Source organism: Strix aluco, chromosome 13, assembly GCF_031877795.1.
Source record: "Strix aluco isolate bStrAlu1 chromosome 13, bStrAlu1.hap1, whole genome shotgun sequence".
NCBI lineage: Eukaryota > Metazoa > Chordata > Aves > Strigiformes > Strigidae > Strix > Strix aluco.
Genome location: NC_133943.1, coordinates 20699770 through 20721775, shown reverse-complemented (window position 1 = coordinate 20721775; position 22006 = coordinate 20699770). Strand labels below are relative to the sequence as shown.

The window sequence follows — 22006 nt, the reverse complement described above, 5'->3', positions numbered from 1 at the left end:
CACCCGAGGTATAATAACAGATTGTTTGAGCGAAGGCCATGTGACATGGAATATTTGGAAGCCCTCACGCTCTGTGCTGCTGCAGTTATGAAGTGTATCGTTGTAAGACGGGATACCCTTGTGTATAAAAAAGAAATAAAGGGAACGCCTGAATGCCTTGTGTGGAGACAGTGGTCTTTGTAGAGATGTTCTTCCTGCAAAAGATCTGTCAAGATTTTCGAAAGGCTGGGAGTTTTTTTCTCATTTTATGCCTTGGCTGAGGTAAAGTTGAGTGGGTACATTCCTTCAGCTTGGAGATGCGGCTGACAGAGCATTCAGGAAAAACGTGGGGAGCAGGGAAATGCTGTCAGGGCTCTGTGGGTCTTCTGAGCACTGAGCTCTTGGCTGTGACAGAGCCCAGTTAGATCCAGGTGAGGGGAAACTGTCCCCTCCCCTGACAGGAGCCCTGGATGTGCAAAGGCCTCTGCAGTGCAGTGAGGTTGGGGAACGATGCTGCCAAGTCTCCCAACAGCTCCAGCTGCAGGTGGCAACTCTGAGGTTTTTCAGCACAAAGTATTTTAATTCTAAAGGTTTTCAGGAGATGGATGGTACAAAGACAGCATACGTGTTCCTTTGGAGAGTATCTGGGGGAGCCCCATGAGTTTGGTGAAATCTAGTAGCAGGGAGAGGATTCCCTCTCAGGAAATGCAGAGGACTACAGCCGTCCCTTCCACAAAGGCCCCGATAAAAAGGGAAGTCTTGAGGAGAGGCTGGTGTAGCGATGCTGACCAGGAGACCCTTGTACATCGAGGAGTGAATGATCCACTATCCAGTGAATCTGGGAAAGTGCAGGCCTCTGCTGTGCTGTTCTGCTTTGTGCTGCATAAATCCCTGGGCAGCAGGACAAACTCCGCCAGCTCCCTGTAACCGAGGAACCTGCAGGCAGTTTCCACTTGCTCCTGGAGAGAAAGACACCTGCGAGCAAGACGTGCACAAGGGAACTTCTTTTACTGTGACAGTAGAAATGATGAGTAGAATTGCTGTGTGGCAGGAAAGGCCTATAGGGGCTGGAATGGCTGAAGCAGAGGCACTCTTTCTTTTCCGTGACAGGGCTCTGCATGGCATGCTGCGCGTGGCTGGAGTCCTGTGTGAAGCTGCTCTGCTCAGGGTCCTCCACCTCTGAAGGACTCTCTATGCTAATCTCTTCCAATTGCGTGACTGTCCTGGTTTCAGCCAGGATAGAGTTAACTTTCCTTGGGCTGAGAGTGAGCACAGGTACAGGGCCAGGCCCAGATGTGTCATTGCAGTATGCCATATCATGGGACGTCATGCTCAGTACGTAGGCAGATTCGTGCTCGCTCATGCCCTGTTTCTGTTTCGGTTCCCCAGTCAGCACGGTGGGATTTCTGGTGTGGTCGGTCGCTGCTGGGGGGGACGGGCTGCGTACCAGTCACCGGTTGGTGATCCACTGCTGCATTTTACCCGTTTGGACTTACTATTGTTACTGTTGTTTTCTTACTGTTACTAAATTTTTTTTTATTCAACCCACGATTTTTTTTTTTTTTTCCCTCCCCTACTTCCCTGGGGGCGGGGGTGGAGGGCCGAGGGGGGGAGGGGGAAGTAAACGACTGGCCACGTGGTGATTGGCTACCGGCCGAGTTCAAGCCTCGACAGTCTTTCTTGTGCCCAACCTGGGGCCTGAGGTTTGAGATAATGACAGAATGGGTAATAATGTTGATTACTTGGCTCCTTAAGATTTTCTCACCTCACTTGCAATATGTATTTCCCATGCTGTTGCTCACAGTCCCTGGGACTTGGGTTAAGATTTTGGTTTTGCTGTACTTTGTAATGCTGATCTATGACAGGGTGCAGTCATCGGTCCTGGAGCTATCTACAATTATGTTTGAGACATTCAAGACTTTCAGATATCCTTGCAATGTTGACATTAACATGGTCATCTTACTGCTAGGAGCTAGTGTGTTCCTGCATGTGGTTCAGGTTTTGCTCAGGATTAAGCAACTATTTAAGAGTATCACCTGGAAATCTACCCCAAGTTTGGAGAATGCTGAGTGGCCGGGGGTGTGGAGTAGCATGGGCAAGTACCTAGAACAGTGGGTACATCCAGTGTATAGGAACGTCACTCCTGAAGAGGTGCAGAATCCTGAGGAAGTAGTAAAATATTTGGAAAAAGTATGTTGTTGCCCGGGTGATTCCAGAGAGACACAGCTCACTGCAACGTGCTGGGCCCTGGCCCACGCTTACTGGGTGCTATTAAACACTGTTCAGCACCCTCAAGAGGAAGAGAAGGGCTCTGGATCTGGTAAAAAAGTAACAGAAACTGCAGCCACTACAAGCCCGGGGCCGGGCGCTGCAGCTGAACCAGAGAACCAACCCATGACGGAGTCAGTTGCTGCCAGACATAAGAATAAATACAGAAGAAAATCCCCTCGCAGTGTACAGGGTGAGGATGAACCAGGCCCGTCACAAGAACAGGAAGAGGAGGCAGAGCCAGTGATAGTCACTGGATGCTTATCCCTGAGTGAGCTGCGAGACATGCGAAAAGATTTCAGCCACCATCCGGGTGAGCAATTCGTTACCTGACTGCTCAGATGCTGGGATAGTGGGACCAGCAGTGTGGAATTAGAGGGTAGGGAGGCCAGGCAGCTGGGATCCCTTTCTAGGGAAGGGGGCATCGGCAAAGCCATTGGAAAGAAGACACAAAATCTCAGTCTCTGGAGGCGACTCCTGTCACGTGTGAGGGAGAGGTATCCCTTCAAGAAAGATTTTGTATGTCATCCAAGTAAGTGGACCGCTGTGGAGAGAGGTATTCAATACTTGAGGGAGCTAGCAGTGTGGGAAATGCTTTACTGTGACCCAGATAATGCACGGCTACCCACAGATCCAGATGAAGTCCGATGTACCTGGCCCATGTGGTGGAAGTTTGTACGGAGAACACCATCATCATATGCCAATGCATTGGAAGTAATGGGCTGGAGAGACAAAAAGGGACAAAGTGGATGAATTGGCTCACCGACTACAACAGTAGGAAGAAAGTCTCTCTTCCTCCCTCATCGCGGCTGTGGAGAAACTATCTGAAGAATTCCAGCAATTTAAAGAGGACATGTCCTACTGCCCACCTGCACGGACTAGAATCTTGGCTATGAGGAACTGTCATTTCTCTACTTGAGAGAACTGTTACACACCACGGGGGAAGCTGTGGCATTGCCTGCATGACTGTGGAGAAGACATGAAGAAACGGGATGGAAAACTGACCTACCTCCTAGAAGAGCGGGTATGTGAGTTGGAAGGAAGAACGAGTACAAAACAGGGTTCTTTTAGAAGAAATGCTGCTCTGCTTTCCAGTAATCAAGTGCCCAAACTGAGCAGAAAGGTCGACTCTGCTCACGATCCTATGAGAAGAACTTGTGATTTGTATTCACAAGCAGTGAGTGATCAAGATGAGGCTGAAACCCGTGCACACCACACTAACCCATTTGTCGTTAGCGAGTATTATGATCAACATTAGAGGGGCCCTGCCTCCAGGCAGGCGGAGGACAGGGAGAACCGAGTTTACTGGACTGTGTGCATTCGATGGCCTGGCACGTCTGACCCCCAGCAGTAGAAGGCTTTAGTGGACACTGGTGCTCAATGCACCCTAATACCGTCAAATTTTAAAGGGGCAGAGCCCATCGGTATTTCAGGAGTGACAGGGGGGTCTCAACAGCTGACTGTAGTGGAGGCCAAGGTGAGCCTAAGTGGAAAAGAGTAGGAAAAACACCCCATTGTGATTGGTCCAGACGCTCCATGTATTCTTGGCATAGATTATGTCAGAAGAGGGTATTTTAAGGACCCAAAAGTGTATTGGTGGTCTTTTGGTATAGATGCCTTGGAAACAGAAGAAACTAAACAGCCGTCTGTGTTACCTGGTCTCTGAGAGGATCCTTCTGTTGTGGGATTGCTGAGGGTCAAAGAACAATTGCCACTACAACTGTGCACCAACGGCAATATCGCACCAGTCGAGACTCTGTAATCCCTGTCCATAAACTGATTCGTCAGCTAGAGAGCCAAGGAGTCATCAGCAAGACGCGCTGCCCCTTTAACAGCCCCATATGGCCAGTGCGAAAGTCTAATGGAGAGTGGAGATCGACAGTGGACTATCGTGGCCTGAATGAAGTCACGGCACCGCTGAGTGCTGCCGTGCCAGACGTGTTGGAACTGCAATATGAACTAGAGTGGAAGGCAAGCAAGTGGTACACCATGATCGATATTGCTAAGGCATTTTTCTGCATTCCTCTGGCAGCAGAGTGCAGGCCACAGCTTGCTTTTACCTGGAGGGGTGTCCAACACACCTGGAATCGACTGTCGCAGGGGTGGAAACACAGCCCCACCATTTGCCATGGACTGATCCAGACTGCACTGGAACAGAGTGAAGACCCAGAGTACTTACAGTACATTGATGACATCAGCATATGGGGTAATAGAGCAGAAGCATTTTTTGAGAAAGGGGAGAAAATAATCCAAAGCCTTCTGAGAGAATTCTTGCCATTAAGCGTGGTAAGGTCAAGGGACCTGCACAAGAGATTCAGTTTTTAGGAGTAAAATGACAAGAGGGACATCGTCAGATTCCAATGGAGGTGATTAATAAAATAACAGCTATGTCCCCACCAACTAACAGAGAGGAAATGCAAGCTTTCTTAGGTCTTGTGGGTTTCTGGAGACAGCACATTCCAAATTACAGTCAGATTGTCAGCCCTCTCTATCAAGTGACCTAGAAAAAGAATGGTTTTATATGAGGCCCGGAGCAAGAACAAGTTTTTGAACAAATTAAAGAGGAAATAGTCCATGCAGTAGCCCTCGGGCCAGTTTGGACAGGACAAGATGTTAAAAATGTGCTCTACACTGCAGCTGGAAGAACGGCCCTACCTGGAGTCTCTGTCAGAGAGCACCAGGGGAGACTCGGGGTCAACCCCTGGGGTTTTGGAGTCAGGGATACAGAGGATCAGAAGACTGCTATACTCCAACCGAAAAGGAGATACTGGCAACATATGAAGGGGTCTGAGCTGCTTCAGAGGTGACCGGGACTGAAGCACAGCTCCTCCTGGCTCCCTGACTGCCAGTGCTGGGCTGGATGTTCAAAGGGAGTGTCCCCTCTACACACCACGCAACTGATGCCACGTGGAGTAAATGGGTCGCATTAATCACACAACAGACTCAAACAGGGAGCCCCAGCCTTCCAGGAATATTGGAAGTGATTACAAACTGGCCAGAAGGCAGAGATTTTGGAATGGTGCCAGAGGAAGAGGTGACGCGTGCTGAAGAGGCCCCACATATAATAAACTACTGGATAATGAGAAGCGATGTGCCCTGTTTACCGATGGGTCCTGTTGTATTGTGGGGAAACATGGAAGGTGAAAAGCAGCTGTGTGGAGTCGCGCTGAAGCTGCTGAAGTAGAAGGTGTATCGAGTCAGTTCGCAGAAGTGAAAGCATCCAGCTGGCCTTGAATATCGCTGAGTGAGAAAAGTGGCCAGTGCTCTACCCCTATACTGAGTCATGGATGGTGGCAAATGCGCTGTGGGGGTGGTTACAGCTGTGGAAACGGAGCAAGATACAGGAACCTGAATTATTGGAAAACAAAGTTCCAGCTGTTCAAGGAGTCAGTCAATGCACAACCTGGGAAACTGCCCTCAGGGACAAGGGAGCAGAACAGAAGAGGCAGATCTGTAAGGACACTTTCTAAAGAGCCCAAAAGCTCCCAATCCATAGCTGTAAGAAATCAGGGTAGGAAGGCAGGAGACCAGCATGGCTGAGTAAAGATCTGGTGGTCAAACTAAAGGCAAGAAGGAAATGCAGAGGCAGTGGGAGCAGGGACAGGTGTCCTGGGAAAAGTATAGGGACATTGCCTGGTTGTGTAGGGATGGGGTCAGAAGGCCAAGGTGTGTCTGGAGCTGACCTTGGCCAGGAAGAGCAAGAATAATACAAAGGGATTGCATAGCTATGTCAGCCAGAAAAGGAAGGTCAAAGAAAGTGCAGTCCCCAATGAACAAGACCGGCAAACTGGTAACAACAGAGAAGACTGACGTACTCCACAAGTTTCTGCCTCAGTCTTCACTGGCAGTCTCTCTTCCCACACCTCCTGAGTGGATGGACATCAAGGCACAGACTGGGGGAGCAGAGTCCCTGCCACTGTAGGAGAAGATCAGGTTCAAGAGCACCTGAGGAACCTGAACATACAGAAGTCTATGGGACCCAGCGAGATGCATCCCAGAGTCCTGAGGGCATTGACTGATGTAGTAGCAAGCCACCCTGCAGGATTCTGGAAAAGTCACAGCAGACAGGAGAAGTCCCCGGTGACTGGAAGAAGAGAAGCATTGCAGCCATTTTCAAAAAGGGTATCTTGGAGGACCCTGGGAACTACCCGCCTGTCAGCATCACCTCTGTGCCTGGGAAGCTCATGGAATGCATCCTCCTAGAAGCTACACTCAGGCACCTGGAGGACAGGGAGGTGACTGGAGACAGGCAGCACGGCTTCCCCAAGGGCAAGTCTTGCCTGAGCAACGTGGTGGCCTTCTGTGATGGAGTGACTGCGTCAGGGGACAAGGGAAGAGCTTCGGGTGTCAGCTTTGGGGGCCCCTGCAAGGCTTTGACCCAGTCTCCTTCTCTCTGAACGGGAGACAGATGGACCTGGTGGCGGTACTATTGTGTGGACAAGGCAGTGTCCGTGCGCGGTCCGTCCGGGGCCTGTTGGATCCCTTCAGCCGCGGGTCCCGAGGCGGGCGAGCGGCCGGCAGCCGCGCGGGTGCGCACGGGGCCGTGTGCCGGGGCGAGCCGGCAGCGCGGGCAGCGGGCGGCGGCGGGCGCAGTCCCGCCGCGGGCCGCAGGGTGGTGCTCCCGGCCAAGGCGGCGCCGAGCGAGCGGCTGCGGGCGGGGAGGCGGCCGAGCCCGGCCCGGCGCTGCCCGCCACAGCCCAGCCCAGCGCAACCCAGCGCAGCCCGGCGCAACCGAGCCAAGCCGAGCCGAGCCGAGTCGAGCCGAGCCGAGCCGAGCCGAGCCGAGCCGAGCCGGGCGGCGAGCGGTGCCCCGGCCATCCGCTGCCGGGCCACGGCGGCCGCGCTCCGCGCCGCCTGACGGACTCGGCGACAAGGGAGGGAGAGCGGCCGCCGCCCCGCCGCGCTGCTACCGGCGCCGCTTTCCGCGGAGGACTGCGCGGGCGATCGGCGACCCGCGAGACGGAGGCTGTCCGCCGCCCCGCCATGGCGATCGCAAGGCAAGTGCTCTGTCTCGCTGCTTTCCTCTCCGTGCCGCCCGCTCGCCCCGAGCCCCTCCGCTACTCCGTAGCCGAGGAGGGCGAGAGCGGCTCCGTGGTAGCCAACGTGGCGGAGGACGCGGGGCTGGCCCCGGCGCAGCTCTCGGCTCGCCGCGCCCGCCTGGCCTCGGAGGACGGCCGGCAGCGCTTTCGCTTAGACCGCGGCACCGGCCGCCTCGTCGTGGCGGAGAGGCTGGACCGGGAGGAGCTGTGCGGGCAGTCCGGGACGTGCACGCTCCCCTTGGAGCTGCTGCTGGCCGACCCCCTGCAGTTCTTTCGGGTCGAGGTGGCCGTGGAGGACATCAACGACCACTCGCCCGCTTTCCCGGAGGAACGAGTCACTTTGAAGATCCTGGAAAGGAGCGACCCGGGCTCGCGTTTCCCGCTGGAGGGGGCTCGGGACCTGGATGTTGGCAGCAACGGCGTCCAGGCTTACAGCATCGCTCCCGAGAACGAGTACTTTAGTGTCTCCTTCGGGAGTCAGAGTATGGATGAAAGATATGTGGAACTGGTGTTGGAAAAGGCGCTAGACCGAGAGGAGCAGGCAGAGGTGGGTTTTAGTCTCATCGCCATGGACGGGGGCTCTCCACCCAGGAGTGGCACCACCCAAATCCACATTGTCGTTCTGGATGTCAATGACAATGCTCCTACATTCACACAGAAGCTGTACATTGGGCAGGTTTTGGAGAACTCCCCAGAGGGCTCTGTGGTTCTCAGTGTGGTGGCAACCGATCAGGACGCAGGACCTAATGGGGACATCACCTATGACTTCAGCCAAGTGGTGGGCCAGAGCCACTCAGCATTTGTGATTGACCCTGTGAGTGGTGAAATTCGGCTTACAAAACCTCTGGACTTTGAGGCAGCAGAGACTCACGAGCTCAGTGTGCGGGCCACGGACGGCGGGGGCCTCTCAGCAATCTGCAAGGTGTTGGTGGAGGTGGTGGATGTGAATGACAACGCACCAGAGCTGGTGGTCAGTTCCTTCAGCAGCCCCCTCCCCGAGAACATGTTACCCGGGACGGTGGTCGCCCTCTTTGCTGTCAAGGACCGGGATGCTGGTGCCAATGGGAAGATCTCCTGTGCCCTCGAGGACCAGCTGTCGTTCTCCCTGCGGCCGGCCTATAAGAATTACTATGAGCTGGTGACCGTGAGCGTGCTGGACCGGGAGGAGACGGCTCGGTACATCCTCAGTGTCACAGCAGCAGACGCGGGGTCACCTCCTCTCACGTCCACCCAGACCTTCACAGTGGACATCTCCGATGTCAACGACAACGCGCCTGTCTTCAACCAGACATCGTACACCATGTACGTGCATGAGAACAACGTCCCCACGGTGCTCGTTGGAGCCGTCAGCGCCTCGGATGCTGACGTGGGGCCCAATGCCAAGGTGACCTATTCCCTGGCCCCAGCCCAGCCCGCAGAGCAGCCTCCCTGCTCCTGCATCTCCGTGAACTCTGAGAACGGGCACGTGTTTGTGCTGCGGCCCCTGGACTATGAGCGGGTGAGGCAGATCGAGGTCTCGGTGAGCGCCTCCGATGCAGGGAGTCCTCCTCTCAGTGCCAATGTCACTGTCCGCCTGCTTGTGGTGGACGAGAACGACAATGCGCCGCTGGTGCTGTACCCAGCCCAGGACAGCAGCCCAGCGTCCAGCGAGCTGGTGCCCATGTCAGCTGAGGCAGGCTACCTCGTCACCAAGGTGGTGGCCGTCGACGCTGACTCGGGGCAGAACTCGTGGCTCTCGTACCACCTGCTGAGGGCCACTGACCCCGGGCTGTTTGCGGTGGGTGCCCAAAGCGGGGAGGTGCGTCTGAGGAGGCCCGTGACGGAGAGGGACGCCGTGAAGCAGAAGCTCGTCGTCCTGGTGCGAGACAACGGGCGGCCACCGCTGTCAGCCACTGCTGCACTGAGCGCACTCCTGCTCAAGGACTTCTCAGACGTGCGCCTGCCCCACAGCAGCCTGGCCACGGAGGACGAGGGTGGCTCCCTGACCACCTATTTAATCATTTCCTTGGTCTTCGTCTCACTCCTCTTCCTCGTGTCCACAACAGCCTTTGTCATTCGCAAGGTGTGCAAGAGAAAGGAGCTGACGGGTGAGCACGTGCTTTATGGCACCGGGCACTTGCAGAGCAGCCTGGCTGATGCGGCCGCTGCGGGGACCCTGCCCCACGCCTATTGCTATGAGATCAGCCTCACCACGGGCTCGGGCAACAGCGAGTTCAAGTTCCTGAAGCCCATCGTCCCCAGCCTGCCACCACAGCACTGTGCCATGGGTGGAGGCGCCGATGATGACCTTGATTTCCCCCATGGCCCTATGGCCGTGAACGACACTGCACCAGAGAACCCAGGGACGCTCTCTGCGGGACAGTTCAATAGTCTTTCCTTTAACTAGCACGGAGTCAGCACGGCCAGAGGCTTTGTGCCTCGTGATAGGAAGGGATCCAGGCTACAGCGTGTGGCAGTGGTTCCTCCAGAGTAAATCTGCATTTGCAGTTGGTGTCACCAATTTCCCACAAGTTTGAAATCATATGAAAAGTTGTCTCCACCTCCGAAACAACTAAACAAAAGAAAGTACTGCTCCATCACTCAGGAAATTTTTCAGATCCCTTATGGACATTTCTGAAATGCTTCCAGACTGGGGTTGTTTCCAGGGTTCCCTGCTAAATTTTTGTCTCACTTGCAATGAGCCAAGACCGTGGAGCCTCGAATTCCATGCTGTAATGTGATGGGATGTTCAGACAGACAACTCACATGCTCACAGAAATGCACGTAGCCCTTGTCCCTGGTCCAAAAATCAAGGAAGTTGTGAGTACTGTGTCACCATGTGGTGCAAATATGGGGCTCGTTCTTCTCTGGCTCCGGGATGTCTGTGTGTCTGTATACGCTGCACTGGTGCTGCCCGGAGAAGCAGGGAGTTGCGCACACCTAACTATTGCGATGTGCACAATTCCCGCTCGATGGGCATGAAGGGTATTGGGACCCTCTGAGGACATCTTCTCTAGGGGAGAGCAGCAGAACACACGAGATCTTCCTTTGGCCCATGAGAGGGGGTTGGGCGGGTGGGCTGCCTCCTTGGGATTGCCTTGGAAATAGAGCAGCACCAACGGTGTTGGCATAGGCTGGAAGTGTTCAGAGTTGGGCAAACGTGTTCATTGCCTTTGGGTGCATTGCAAGGAAAGTCCACAAGTTGCTTCAGAGGACTTTGTCTGAAGGCAGAACTGAGATGAACTTGGAAAGAGACATTGAGTTTGGTCTTGTCATTGTTGTTGCTGAATTCAGAGGTTTGTGGATGGCAGTGGCAAGCTGTCCCGATATGATTTTCTGGGTTTGTGTTAGAGCATTTGCATTCTCCTTTTTGCCCTTTCTCCTTCTAGTCTGTGAGCTTCGTTTAGCATTGTTTTGCCTATTCCTCTTCAGAAGGACTGTCACCCGAGGTATAATAACAGATTGTTTGAGCGAAGGCCATGTGACATGGAATATTTGGAAGCCCTCACGCTCTGTGCTGCTGCAGTTATGAAGTGTATCGTTGTAAGACGGGATACCCTTGTGTATAAAAAAGAAATAAAGGGAACGCCTGAATGCCTTGTGTGGAGACAGTGGTCTTTGTAGAGATGTTCTTCCTGCAAAAGATCTGTCAAGATTTTCGAAAGGCTGGGAGTTTTTTTCTCATTTTATGCCTTGGCTGAGGTAAAGTTGAGTGGGTACATTCCTTCAGCTTGGAGATGCGGCTGACAGAGCATTCAGGAAAAACGTGGGGAGCAGGGAAATGCTGTCAGGGCTCTGTGGGTCTTCTGAGCACTGAGCTCTTGGCTGTGACAGAGCCCAGTTAGATCCAGGTGAGGGGAAACTGTCCCCTCCCCTGACAGGAGCCCTGGATGTGCAAAGGCCTCTGCAGTGCAGTGAGGTTGGGGAACGATGCTGCCAAGTCTCCCAACAGCTCCAGCTGCAGGTGGCAACTCTGAGGTTTTTCAGCACAAAGTATTTTAATTCTAAAGGTTTTCAGGAGATGGATGGTACAAAGACAGCATACGTGTTCCTTTGGAGAGTATCTGGGGGAGCCCCATGAGTTTGGTGAAATCTAGTAGCAGGGAGAGGATTCCCTCTCAGGAAATGCAGAGGACTACAGCCGTCCCTTCCACAAAGGCCCCGATAAAAAGGGAAGTCTTGAGGAGAGGCTGGTGTAGCGATGCTGACCAGGAGACCCTTGTACATCGAGGAGTGAATGATCCACTATCCAGTGAATCTGGGAAAGTGCAGGCCTCTGCTGTGCTGTTCTGCTTTGTGCTGCATAAATCCCTGGGCAGCAGGACAAACTCCGCCAGCTCCCTGTAACCGAGGAACCTGCAGGCAGTTTCCACTTGCTCCTGGAGAGAAAGACACCTGCGAGCAAGACGTGCACAAGGGAACTTCTTTTACTGTGACAGTAGAAATGATGAGTAGAATTGCTGTGTGGCAGGAAAGGCCTATAGGGGCTGGAATGGCTGAAGCAGAGGCACTCTTTCTTTTCCGTGACAGGGCTCTGCATGGCATGCTGCGCGTGGCTGGAGTCCTGTGTGAAGCTGCTCTGCTCAGGGTCCTCCACCTCTGAAGGACTCTCTATGCTAATCTCTTCCAATTGCGTGACTGTCCTGGTTTCAGCCAGGATAGAGTTAACTTTCCTTGGGCTGAGAGTGAGCACAGGTACAGGGCCAGGCCCAGATGTGTCATTGCAGTATGCCATATCATGGGACGTCATGCTCAGTACGTAGGCAGATTCGTGCTCGCTCATGCCCTGTTTCTGTTTCGGTTCCCCAGTCAGCACGGTGGGATTTCTGGTGTGGTCGGTCGCTGCTGGGGGGGACGGGCTGCGTACCAGTCACCGGTTGGTGATCCACTGCTGCATTTTACCCGTTTGGACTTACTATTGTTACTGTTGTTTTCTTACTGTTACTAAATTTTTTTTTATTCAACCCACGATTTTTTTTTTTTTTTCCCTCCCCTACTTCCCTGGGGGCGGGGGTGGAGGGCCGAGGGGGGGAGGGGGAAGTAAACGACTGGCCACGTGGTGATTGGCTACCGGCCGAGTTCAAGCCTCGACAGTCTTTCTTGTGCCCAACCTGGGGCCTGAGGTTTGAGATAATGACAGAATGGGTAATAATGTTGATTACTTGGCTCCTTAAGATTTTCTCACCTCACTTGCAATATGTATTTCCCATGCTGTTGCTCACAGTCCCTGGGACTTGGGTTAAGATTTTGGTTTTGCTGTACTTTGTAATGCTGATCTATGACAGGGTGCAGTCATCGGTCCTGGAGCTATCTACAATTATGTTTGAGACATTCAAGACTTTCAGATATCCTTGCAATGTTGACATTAACATGGTCATCTTACTGCTAGGAGCTAGTGTGTTCCTGCATGTGGTTCAGGTTTTGCTCAGGATTAAGCAACTATTTAAGAGTATCACCTGGAAATCTACCCCAAGTTTGGAGAATGCTGAGTGGCCGGGGGTGTGGAGTAGCATGGGCAAGTACCTAGAACAGTGGGTACATCCAGTGTATAGGAACGTCACTCCTGAAGAGGTGCAGAATCCTGAGGAAGTAGTAAAATATTTGGAAAAAGTATGTTGTTGCCCGGGTGATTCCAGAGAGACACAGCTCACTGCAACGTGCTGGGCCCTGGCCCACGCTTACTGGGTGCTATTAAACACTGTTCAGCACCCTCAAGAGGAAGAGAAGGGCTCTGGATCTGGTAAAAAAGTAACAGAAACTGCAGCCACTACAAGCCCGGGGCCGGGCGCTGCAGCTGAACCAGAGAACCAACCCATGACGGAGTCAGTTGCTGCCAGACATAAGAATAAATACAGAAGAAAATCCCCTCGCAGTGTACAGGGTGAGGATGAACCAGGCCCGTCACAAGAACAGGAAGAGGAGGCAGAGCCAGTGATAGTCACTGGATGCTTATCCCTGAGTGAGCTGCGAGACATGCGAAAAGATTTCAGCCACCATCCGGGTGAGCAATTCGTTACCTGACTGCTCAGATGCTGGGATAGTGGGACCAGCAGTGTGGAATTAGAGGGTAGGGAGGCCAGGCAGCTGGGATCCCTTTCTAGGGAAGGGGGCATCGGCAAAGCCATTGGAAAGAAGACACAAAATCTCAGTCTCTGGAGGCGACTCCTGTCACGTGTGAGGGAGAGGTATCCCTTCAAGAAAGATTTTGTATGTCATCCAAGTAAGTGGACCGCTGTGGAGAGAGGTATTCAATACTTGAGGGAGCTAGCAGTGTGGGAAATGCTTTACTGTGACCCAGATAATGCACGGCTACCCACAGATCCAGATGAAGTCCGATGTACCTGGCCCATGTGGTGGAAGTTTGTACGGAGAACACCATCATCATATGCCAATGCATTGGAAGTAATGGGCTGGAGAGACAAAAAGGGACAAAGTGGATGAATTGGCTCACCGACTACAACAGTAGGAAGAAAGTCTCTCTTCCTCCCTCATCGCGGCTGTGGAGAAACTATCTGAAGAATTCCAGCAATTTAAAGAGGACATGTCCTACTGCCCACCTGCACGGACTAGAATCTTGGCTATGAGGAACTGTCATTTCTCTACTTGAGAGAACTGTTACACACCACGGGGGAAGCTGTGGCATTGCCTGCATGACTGTGGAGAAGACATGAAGAAACGGGATGGAAAACTGACCTACCTCCTAGAAGAGCGGGTATGTGAGTTGGAAGGAAGAACGAGTACAAAACAGGGTTCTTTTAGAAGAAATGCTGCTCTGCTTTCCAGTAATCAAGTGCCCAAACTGAGCAGAAAGGTCGACTCTGCTCACGATCCTATGAGAAGAACTTGTGATTTGTATTCACAAGCAGTGAGTGATCAAGATGAGGCTGAAACCCGTGCACACCACACTAACCCATTTGTCGTTAGCGAGTATTATGATCAACATTAGAGGGGCCCTGCCTCCAGGCAGGCGGAGGACAGGGAGAACCGAGTTTACTGGACTGTGTGCATTCGATGGCCTGGCACGTCTGACCCCCAGCAGTAGAAGGCTTTAGTGGACACTGGTGCTCAATGCACCCTAATACCGTCAAATTTTAAAGGGGCAGAGCCCATCGGTATTTCAGGAGTGACAGGGGGGTCTCAACAGCTGACTGTAGTGGAGGCCAAGGTGAGCCTAAGTGGAAAAGAGTAGGAAAAACACCCCATTGTGATTGGTCCAGACGCTCCATGTATTCTTGGCATAGATTATGTCAGAAGAGGGTATTTTAAGGACCCAAAAGTGTATTGGTGGTCTTTTGGTATAGATGCCTTGGAAACAGAAGAAACTAAACAGCCGTCTGTGTTACCTGGTCTCTGAGAGGATCCTTCTGTTGTGGGATTGCTGAGGGTCAAAGAACAATTGCCACTACAACTGTGCACCAACGGCAATATCGCACCAGTCGAGACTCTGTAATCCCTGTCCATAAACTGATTCGTCAGCTAGAGAGCCAAGGAGTCATCAGCAAGACGCGCTGCCCCTTTAACAGCCCCATATGGCCAGTGCGAAAGTCTAATGGAGAGTGGAGATCGACAGTGGACTATCGTGGCCTGAATGAAGTCACGGCACCGCTGAGTGCTGCCGTGCCAGACGTGTTGGAACTGCAATATGAACTAGAGTGGAAGGCAAGCAAGTGGTACACCATGATCGATATTGCTAAGGCATTTTTCTGCATTCCTCTGGCAGCAGAGTGCAGGCCACAGCTTGCTTTTACCTGGAGGGGTGTCCAACACACCTGGAATCGACTGTCGCAGGGGTGGAAACACAGCCCCACCATTTGCCATGGACTGATCCAGACTGCACTGGAACAGAGTGAAGACCCAGAGTACTTACAGTACATTGATGACATCAGCATATGGGGTAATAGAGCAGAAGCATTTTTTGAGAAAGGGGAGAAAATAATCCAAAGCCTTCTGAGAGAATTCTTGCCATTAAGCGTGGTAAGGTCAAGGGACCTGCACAAGAGATTCAGTTTTTAGGAGTAAAATGACAAGAGGGACATCGTCAGATTCCAATGGAGGTGATTAATAAAATAACAGCTATGTCCCCACCAACTAACAGAGAGGAAATGCAAGCTTTCTTAGGTCTTGTGGGTTTCTGGAGACAGCACATTCCAAATTACAGTCAGATTGTCAGCCCTCTCTATCAAGTGACCTAGAAAAAGAATGGTTTTATATGAGGCCCGGAGCAAGAACAAGTTTTTGAACAAATTAAAGAGGAAATAGTCCATGCAGTAGCCCTCGGGCCAGTTTGGACAGGACAAGATGTTAAAAATGTGCTCTACACTGCAGCTGGAAGAACGGCCCTACCTGGAGTCTCTGTCAGAGAGCACCAGGGGAGACTCGGGGTCAACCCCTGGGGTTTTGGAGTCAGGGATACAGAGGATCAGAAGACTGCTATACTCCAACCGAAAAGGAGATACTGGCAACATATGAAGGGGTCTGAGCTGCTTCAGAGGTGACCGGGACTGAAGCACAGCTCCTCCTGGCTCCCTGACTGCCAGTGCTGGGCTGGATGTTCAAAGGGAGTGTCCCCTCTACACACCACGCAACTGATGCCACGTGGAGTAAATGGGTCGCATTAATCACACAACAGACTCAAACAGGGAGCCCCAGCCTTCCAGGAATATTGGAAGTGATTACAAACTGGCCAGAAGGCAGAGATTTTGGAATGGTGCCAGAGGAAGAGGTGACGCGTGCTGAAGAGGCCCCACATATAATAAACTACTGGATAATGAGAAGCGATGTGCCCTGTTTACCGATGGGTCCTGTTGTATTGTGGGGAAACATGGAAGGTGAAAAGCAGCTGTGTGGAGTCGCGCTGAAGCTGCTGAAGTAGAAGGTGTATCGAGTCAGTTCGCAGAAGTGAAAGCATCCAGCTGGCCTTGAATATCGCTGAGTGAGAAAAGTGGCCAGTGCTCTACCCCTATACTGAGTCATGGATGGTGGCAAATGCGCTGTGGGGGTGGTTACAGCTGTGGAAACGGAGCAAGATACAGGAACCTGAATTATTGGAAAACAAAGTTCCAGCTGTTCAAGGAGTCAGTCAATGCACAACCTGGGAAACTGCCCTCAGGGACAAGGGAGCAGAACAGAAGAGGCAGATCTGTAAGGACACTTTCTAAAGAGCCCAAAAGCTCCCAATCCATAGCTGTAAGAAATCAGGGTAGGAAGGCAGGAGACCAGCATGGCTGAGTAAAGATCTGGTGGTCAAACTAAAGGCAAGAAGGAAATGCAGAGGCAGTGGGAGCAGGGACAGGTGTCCTGGGAAAAGTATAGGGACATTGCCTGGTTGTGTAGGGATGGGGTCAGAAGGCCAAGGTGTGTCTGGAGCTGACCTTGGCCAGGAAGAGCAAGAATAATACAAAGGGATTGCATAGCTATGTCAGCCAGAAAAGGAAGGTCAAAGAAAGTGCAGTCCCCAATGAACAAGACCGGCAAACTGGTAACAACAGAGAAGACTGACGTACTCCACAAGTTTCTGCCTCAGTCTTCACTGGCAGTCTCTCTTCCCACACCTCCTGAGTGGATGGACATCAAGGCACAGACTGGGGGAGCAGAGTCCCTGCCACTGTAGGAGAAGATCAGGTTCAAGAGCACCTGAGGAACCTGAACATACAGAAGTCTATGGGACCCAGCGAGATGCATCCCAGAGTCCTGAGGGCATTGACTGATGTAGTAGCAAGCCACCCTGCAGGATTCTGGAAAAGTCACAGCAGACAGGAGAAGTCCCCGGTGACTGGAAGAAGAGAAGCATTGCAGCCATTTTCAAAAAGGGTATCTTGGAGGACCCTGGGAACTACCCGCCTGTCAGCATCACCTCTGTGCCTGGGAAGCTCATGGAATGCATCCTCCTAGAAGCTACACTCAGGCACCTGGAGGACAGGGAGGTGACTGGAGACAGGCAGCACGGCTTCCCCAAGGGCAAGTCTTGCCTGAGCAACGTGGTGGCCTTCTGTGATGGAGTGACTGCGTCAGGGGACAAGGGAAGAGCTTCGGGTGTCAGCTTTGGGGGCCCCTGCAAGGCTTTGACCCAGTCTCCTTCTCTCTGAACGGGAGACAGATGGACCTGGTGGCGGTACTATTGTGTGGACAAGGCAGTGTCCGTGCGCGGTCCGTCCGGGGCCTGTTGGATCCCTTCAGCCGCGGGTCCCGAGGCGGGCGAGCGGCCGGCAGCCGCGCGGGTGCGCACGGGGCCGTGTGCCGGGGCGAGCCGGCAGCGCGGGCAGCGGGCGGCGGCGGGCGCAGTCCCGCCGCGGGCCGCAGGGTGGTGCTCCCGGCCAAGGCGGCGCCGAGCGAGCGGCTGCGGGCGGGGAGGCGGCCGAGCCCGGCCCGGCGCTGCCCGCCACAGCCCAGCCCAGCGCAGCCCAGCGCAGCCCGGCGCAACCGAGCCAAGCCGAGCCGAGCCGAGCCGAGCCGAGCCGAGCCGAGCCGGGCGGCGAGCGGTGCCCCGGCCATCCGCTGCCGGGCCACGGCGGCCGCGCTCCGCGCCGCCTGACGGACTCGGCGACAAGGGAGGGAGAGCGGCCGCCGCCCCGCCGCGCTGCTACCGGCGCCGCTTTCCGCGGAGGACTGCGCGGGCGATCGGCGACCCGCGAGACGGAGGCTGTCCGCCGCCCCGCCATGGCGATCGCAAGGCAAGTGCTCTGTCTCGCTGCTTTCCTCTCCGTGCCGCCCGCTCGCCCCGAGCCCCTCCGCTACTCCGTAGCCGAGGAGGGCGAGAGCGGCTCCGTGGTAGCCAACGTGGCGGAGGACGCGGGACTGGCCCCGGCGCAGCTCTCGGCTCGCCGCGCCCGCCTGGCCTCGGAGGACGGCCGGCAGCGCTTTCGCTTAGACCGCGGCACCGGCCGCCTCGTCGTGGCGGAGAGGCTGGACCGGGAGGAGCTGTGCGGGCAGTCCGGGACGTGCACGCTCCCCTTGGAGCTGCTGCTGGCCGACCCCCTGCAGTTCTTTCGGGTCGAGGTGGCCGTGGAGGACATCAACGACCACTCGCCCGCTTTTCCGGAGGAACGAGTCACTTTGAAGATCCCGGAAAGGAGCGACCCGGGCTCGCGTTTCCCGCTGGAGCGGGCTTGGGACCTGGATGTTGGCAGCAACGGCGTCCAGGCTTACAGCATCGCTCCCGAGAACGAGTACTTTAGTGTCTCCTTCGGGAGTCAGAGAGGGGGCAAGAAGTATTTGGAACTGGTGTTGGAAAAGGCGCTAGACCGAGAGGAGCAGGCAGAGGTGGGTTTTAGTCTCATCGCCATGGACGGGGGCTCTCCACCCAGGAGTGGCACCACCCAAATCCACATTGTCGTTCTGGATGTCAATGACAATGCTCCCATCTTCACAGAGGAGCTGTACATTGGGCAGGTTTTGGAGAACTCCCCAGAGGGCTCTGTGGTTCTCAGCGTGGTGGCAACCGATAAGGATGCAGGACCTAATGGAGACATCACCTATCAGTTCGGCCAAGTGGTGGGCCAGAGCCACTCAGCATTTGTGATTGACCCTGTGAGTGGTGAAATTCGACTCACGGAACCTCTGGACTTTGAGGCAGCAGAGACTCATGAGCTCAGTGTGCGGGCCACGGATGGCGGGGGCCTCTCAGCAATCTGCAGGGTGTTGGTGGAGGTGGTGGATGTGAATGACAATGCACCGGAGCTGGTGGTCAGTTCCTTCAGCAGCCCCCTCCCCGAGAACGTGTTACCCGGGACGGTGGTCGCCCTCTTTGCTGTCAAGGACCGGGATGCTGGTGCCAATGGGAAGATCTCCTGTGCCCTCGAGGACCAGCTGTCGTTCTCCCTGCGGCCGGCCTATAAGAATTACTATGAGCTGGTGACCGTGAGCGTGCTGGACCGGGAGGAGACGGCTCGGTACATCCTCAGTGTCACAGCAGCAGACGCGGGGTCACCTCCTCTCACGACCACCCAGACCTTCACAGTGGACATCTCCGATGTCAACGACAACGCGCCTGTCTTCAACCAGACATCGTACACCATGTACGTGCCTGAGAACAACGTCCCCACGGTGCTCGTTGGAGCCGTCAGCGCCTCGGATGCTGACGTGGGGCCCAATGCCAAGGTGACCTATTCCCTGGCCCCAGCCCAGCCCGCAGAGCAGCCTCCCTGCTCCTGCATCTCCGTGAACTCTGAGAACGGGCACGTGTTTGTGCTGCGGCCCCTGGACTACGAGCGGGTGAGGCAGATCGAGGTCTTGGTGAGCGCCTCCGATGCAGGGAGTCCTCCTCTCAGTGCCAATGTCACTGTCCGCCTGCTTGTGGTGGATGAGAATGACAATGCGCCGCTGGTGCTGTACCCAGCCCAGGACAGCAGCCCAGCGTCCGGCGAGCTGGTGCCCATGTCAGCTGAGGCAGGCTACCTCGTCACCAAGGTGGTGGCCGTCGACGCTGACTCGGGGCAGAACTCGTGGCTCTCGTACCACCTGCTGAGGGCCACTGACCCCGGGCTGTTTGCGGTGGGTGCCCAAAGCGGGGAGGTGCGTCTGAGGAGGCCCGTGACGGAGAGGGACGCCGTGAAGCAGAAGCTCGTCGTCCTGGTGCGAGACAACGGGCGGCCACCGCTGTCAGCCACTGCTGCACTGAGCGCACTCCTGCTCAAGGACTTCTCAGACGTGCGCCTGCCCCACAGCAGCCTGGCCACGGAGGACGAGGGTGGCTCCCTGACCACCTATTTAATAATTTCCTTGGTCTTCGTCTCACTCCTCTTCCTCGTGTCCACAACAGCCTTTGTCACTCGCAAGGTGTGCAAGAGAAAGGAGCTGAAGGGTGAGCACGTGCTTTATGGCACCGGGCACTTGCAGAGCAGCCTGGCTGATGCGGCCGCTGCGGGGACCCTGCCCCACGCCTATTGCTATGAGATCAGCCTCACCACGGGCTCGGGCAACAGCGAGTTCAAGTTCCTGAAGCCCATCGTCCCCAGCCTGCCACCACAGCACTGTGCCATGGGCGGAGGCGCCGATGATGATCTCGATTTCCCCCGTGGCCCTATGGCCGTGAACAACACGGCACCAGAGAACCCAGGGACACTCTCTGCGGAACAGTTCAATAGTCTTTCCTTTAACTAGCACGGAGTCAGCACGGCCAGAGGCTTTGTGCCTCGTGATAGGAAGGGATCCAGGCTACAGCGTGTGGCAGTGGTTCCTCCAGAGTAAATCTGCATTTGCAGTTGGCGTCACCAATTTCCCACAAGTTTGAATTCATATGAAAGGTTGTCTCCACCTCCAAAACAACCAAACAAAAGAAAGTACTGCTCCATCACTCAGGAAATTTTTCAGATCCCTTATGGACATTTCTGAAATGCTTCCAGACTGGGGTTGTTTCCAGGGTTCCCTGCTAAATTTTTGTCTCACTTGCAATGAGCCAAGACCGTGGAGCCTCGAATTCCATGCTGTAATGTGATGGGATGTTCAGACAGACAACTCACATGCTCACAGAAATGCACGTAGCCCTTGTCCCTGGTCCAAAAATCAAGGAAGTTGTGAGTACTGTGTCACCATGTGGTGCAAATATGGGGCTCGTTCTTCTCTGGCTCCGGGATGTCTGTGTGTCTGTATACGCTGCACTGGTGCTGCCCGGAGAAGCAGGGAGTTGCGCACACCTAACTATTGCGATGTGCACAATTCCCGCTCGGTGGGCATGAAGGGTATTGGGACCCTCTGAGGACAGCAGTCGCATCTTCTCTAGTGGAGAGCAGCAGAACACACGAGATCTTCCTTTGGCCCATGAGAGGGGGTTGGGCATGTGGGCTGCCTCCTTGGGATTGCCTTGGAAATAGAGCAGCACCAACGGTGTTGGCATAGGCTGGAAGTGTTCAGAGTTGGGCAAACGTGTTCATTGCCTTTGGGTGCATTGCAAGGAAAGTCCACAAGTTGCTTCAGAGGACTTTGTCTGAAGGCAGAACTGAGATGAACTTGCAAAAGAGCCGTTGAGTTTGGTCTTGTCATTGTTGTTGCTGAATTCAGAGGTTTGTGGATGGCAGTGGCAAGCTGTCCCAATATGATTTTCTGGGTTTGTGTTAGAGCATTTGCATTCTCCTTTTTGCCCTTTCTCCTTCTAGTCTGTGAGCTTCGTTTAGCATTGTTTTGCCTATTCCTCTTCAGAAGGACTGTCACCCCATCTAGGACACAGATTGTTTGAGTGAAGGCCATGTCACATGGAATATTTGGAAGCCCTCACGCTGTGTTCTGCCGCAGTTATGAAGTGTATCGTTGTAAGCCAGGATGTCCTTGTGTGTAAAAGAGAAATAAAGGGAACGCCTGAATGCCTTGTGTGGAGACAGTGGTCTTTGTAGAGATGTTCTTCCTGCAAAAGCTCTGTCAAGATTTTCGAAAGGCTGGGAGTTTTTTTCTCATTTTGTGCCTTGGCTGAGGTAAAGTTGAGTGGGTACATTCCTTCAGTTTGGAGACGCAGCTGACAGAGCATTTGGGAAAATCGTGGGGAGCAGGGAAATGCTGTCAGGGCTCTGTGGGTCTTCTGAGCACTGAGCTCTTGGCTGTGACAGAGCCCAGTTAGATCCAGGTGAGGGGAAACTGTCCCCTCCCCTGACAGGGGCCGTGGATGTGCAAAGGCCTCTGCAGTGCAGTGAGGTGGGGGAGCAACGCTGCCAAGTCTCCCAACAGCTCCAGCTGCAGGTGGCAACTCTGAGGTTTTTCAGCACAAAGTATTTTAATTCTAAAGGTTTTCAGGAGATGGATGGTACAAAGACAGC

At 54.1% G+C, this 22006-nt stretch overlaps 2 protein-coding genes across 2 annotated transcripts; both read left to right on the top strand.

Moving 5' to 3' along the window:
• The first annotated feature begins 7003 nt into the window (after positions 1–7003).
• LOC141929134 (protocadherin beta-15-like) lies at positions 7004–10261 on the top strand. The gene has a single exon (XM_074838291.1). The coding sequence runs from the start codon at positions 7231–7233 to the stop codon at positions 9670–9672; it is 2442 nt and encodes an 813-aa protein (XP_074694392.1). The 5' UTR covers positions 7004–7230; the 3' UTR covers positions 9673–10261.
• A 7433-nt stretch (positions 10262–17694) lies between these two features.
• LOC141929139 (protocadherin beta-15-like) lies at positions 17695–21457 on the top strand. Its single transcript, XM_074838297.1, has one exon. It carries the CDS (start codon positions 17922–17924, stop codon positions 20361–20363), a length of 2442 nt encoding a protein of 813 aa, XP_074694398.1. The 5' UTR covers positions 17695–17921; the 3' UTR covers positions 20364–21457.
• Positions 21458–22006: the final 549 nt, after the last annotated feature.

What these genes read in the sequence shown, in the direction of transcription:
- LOC141929134 (XM_074838291.1), top strand. Translation starts at nt 7,231, where the DNA reads ATGGCGATCGCAAGGCAAGTGCTCTGTCTCGCTGCTTTCCTCTCCGTG.
- LOC141929139 (XM_074838297.1), top strand. Translation starts at nt 17,922, where the DNA reads ATGGCGATCGCAAGGCAAGTGCTCTGTCTCGCTGCTTTCCTCTCCGTG.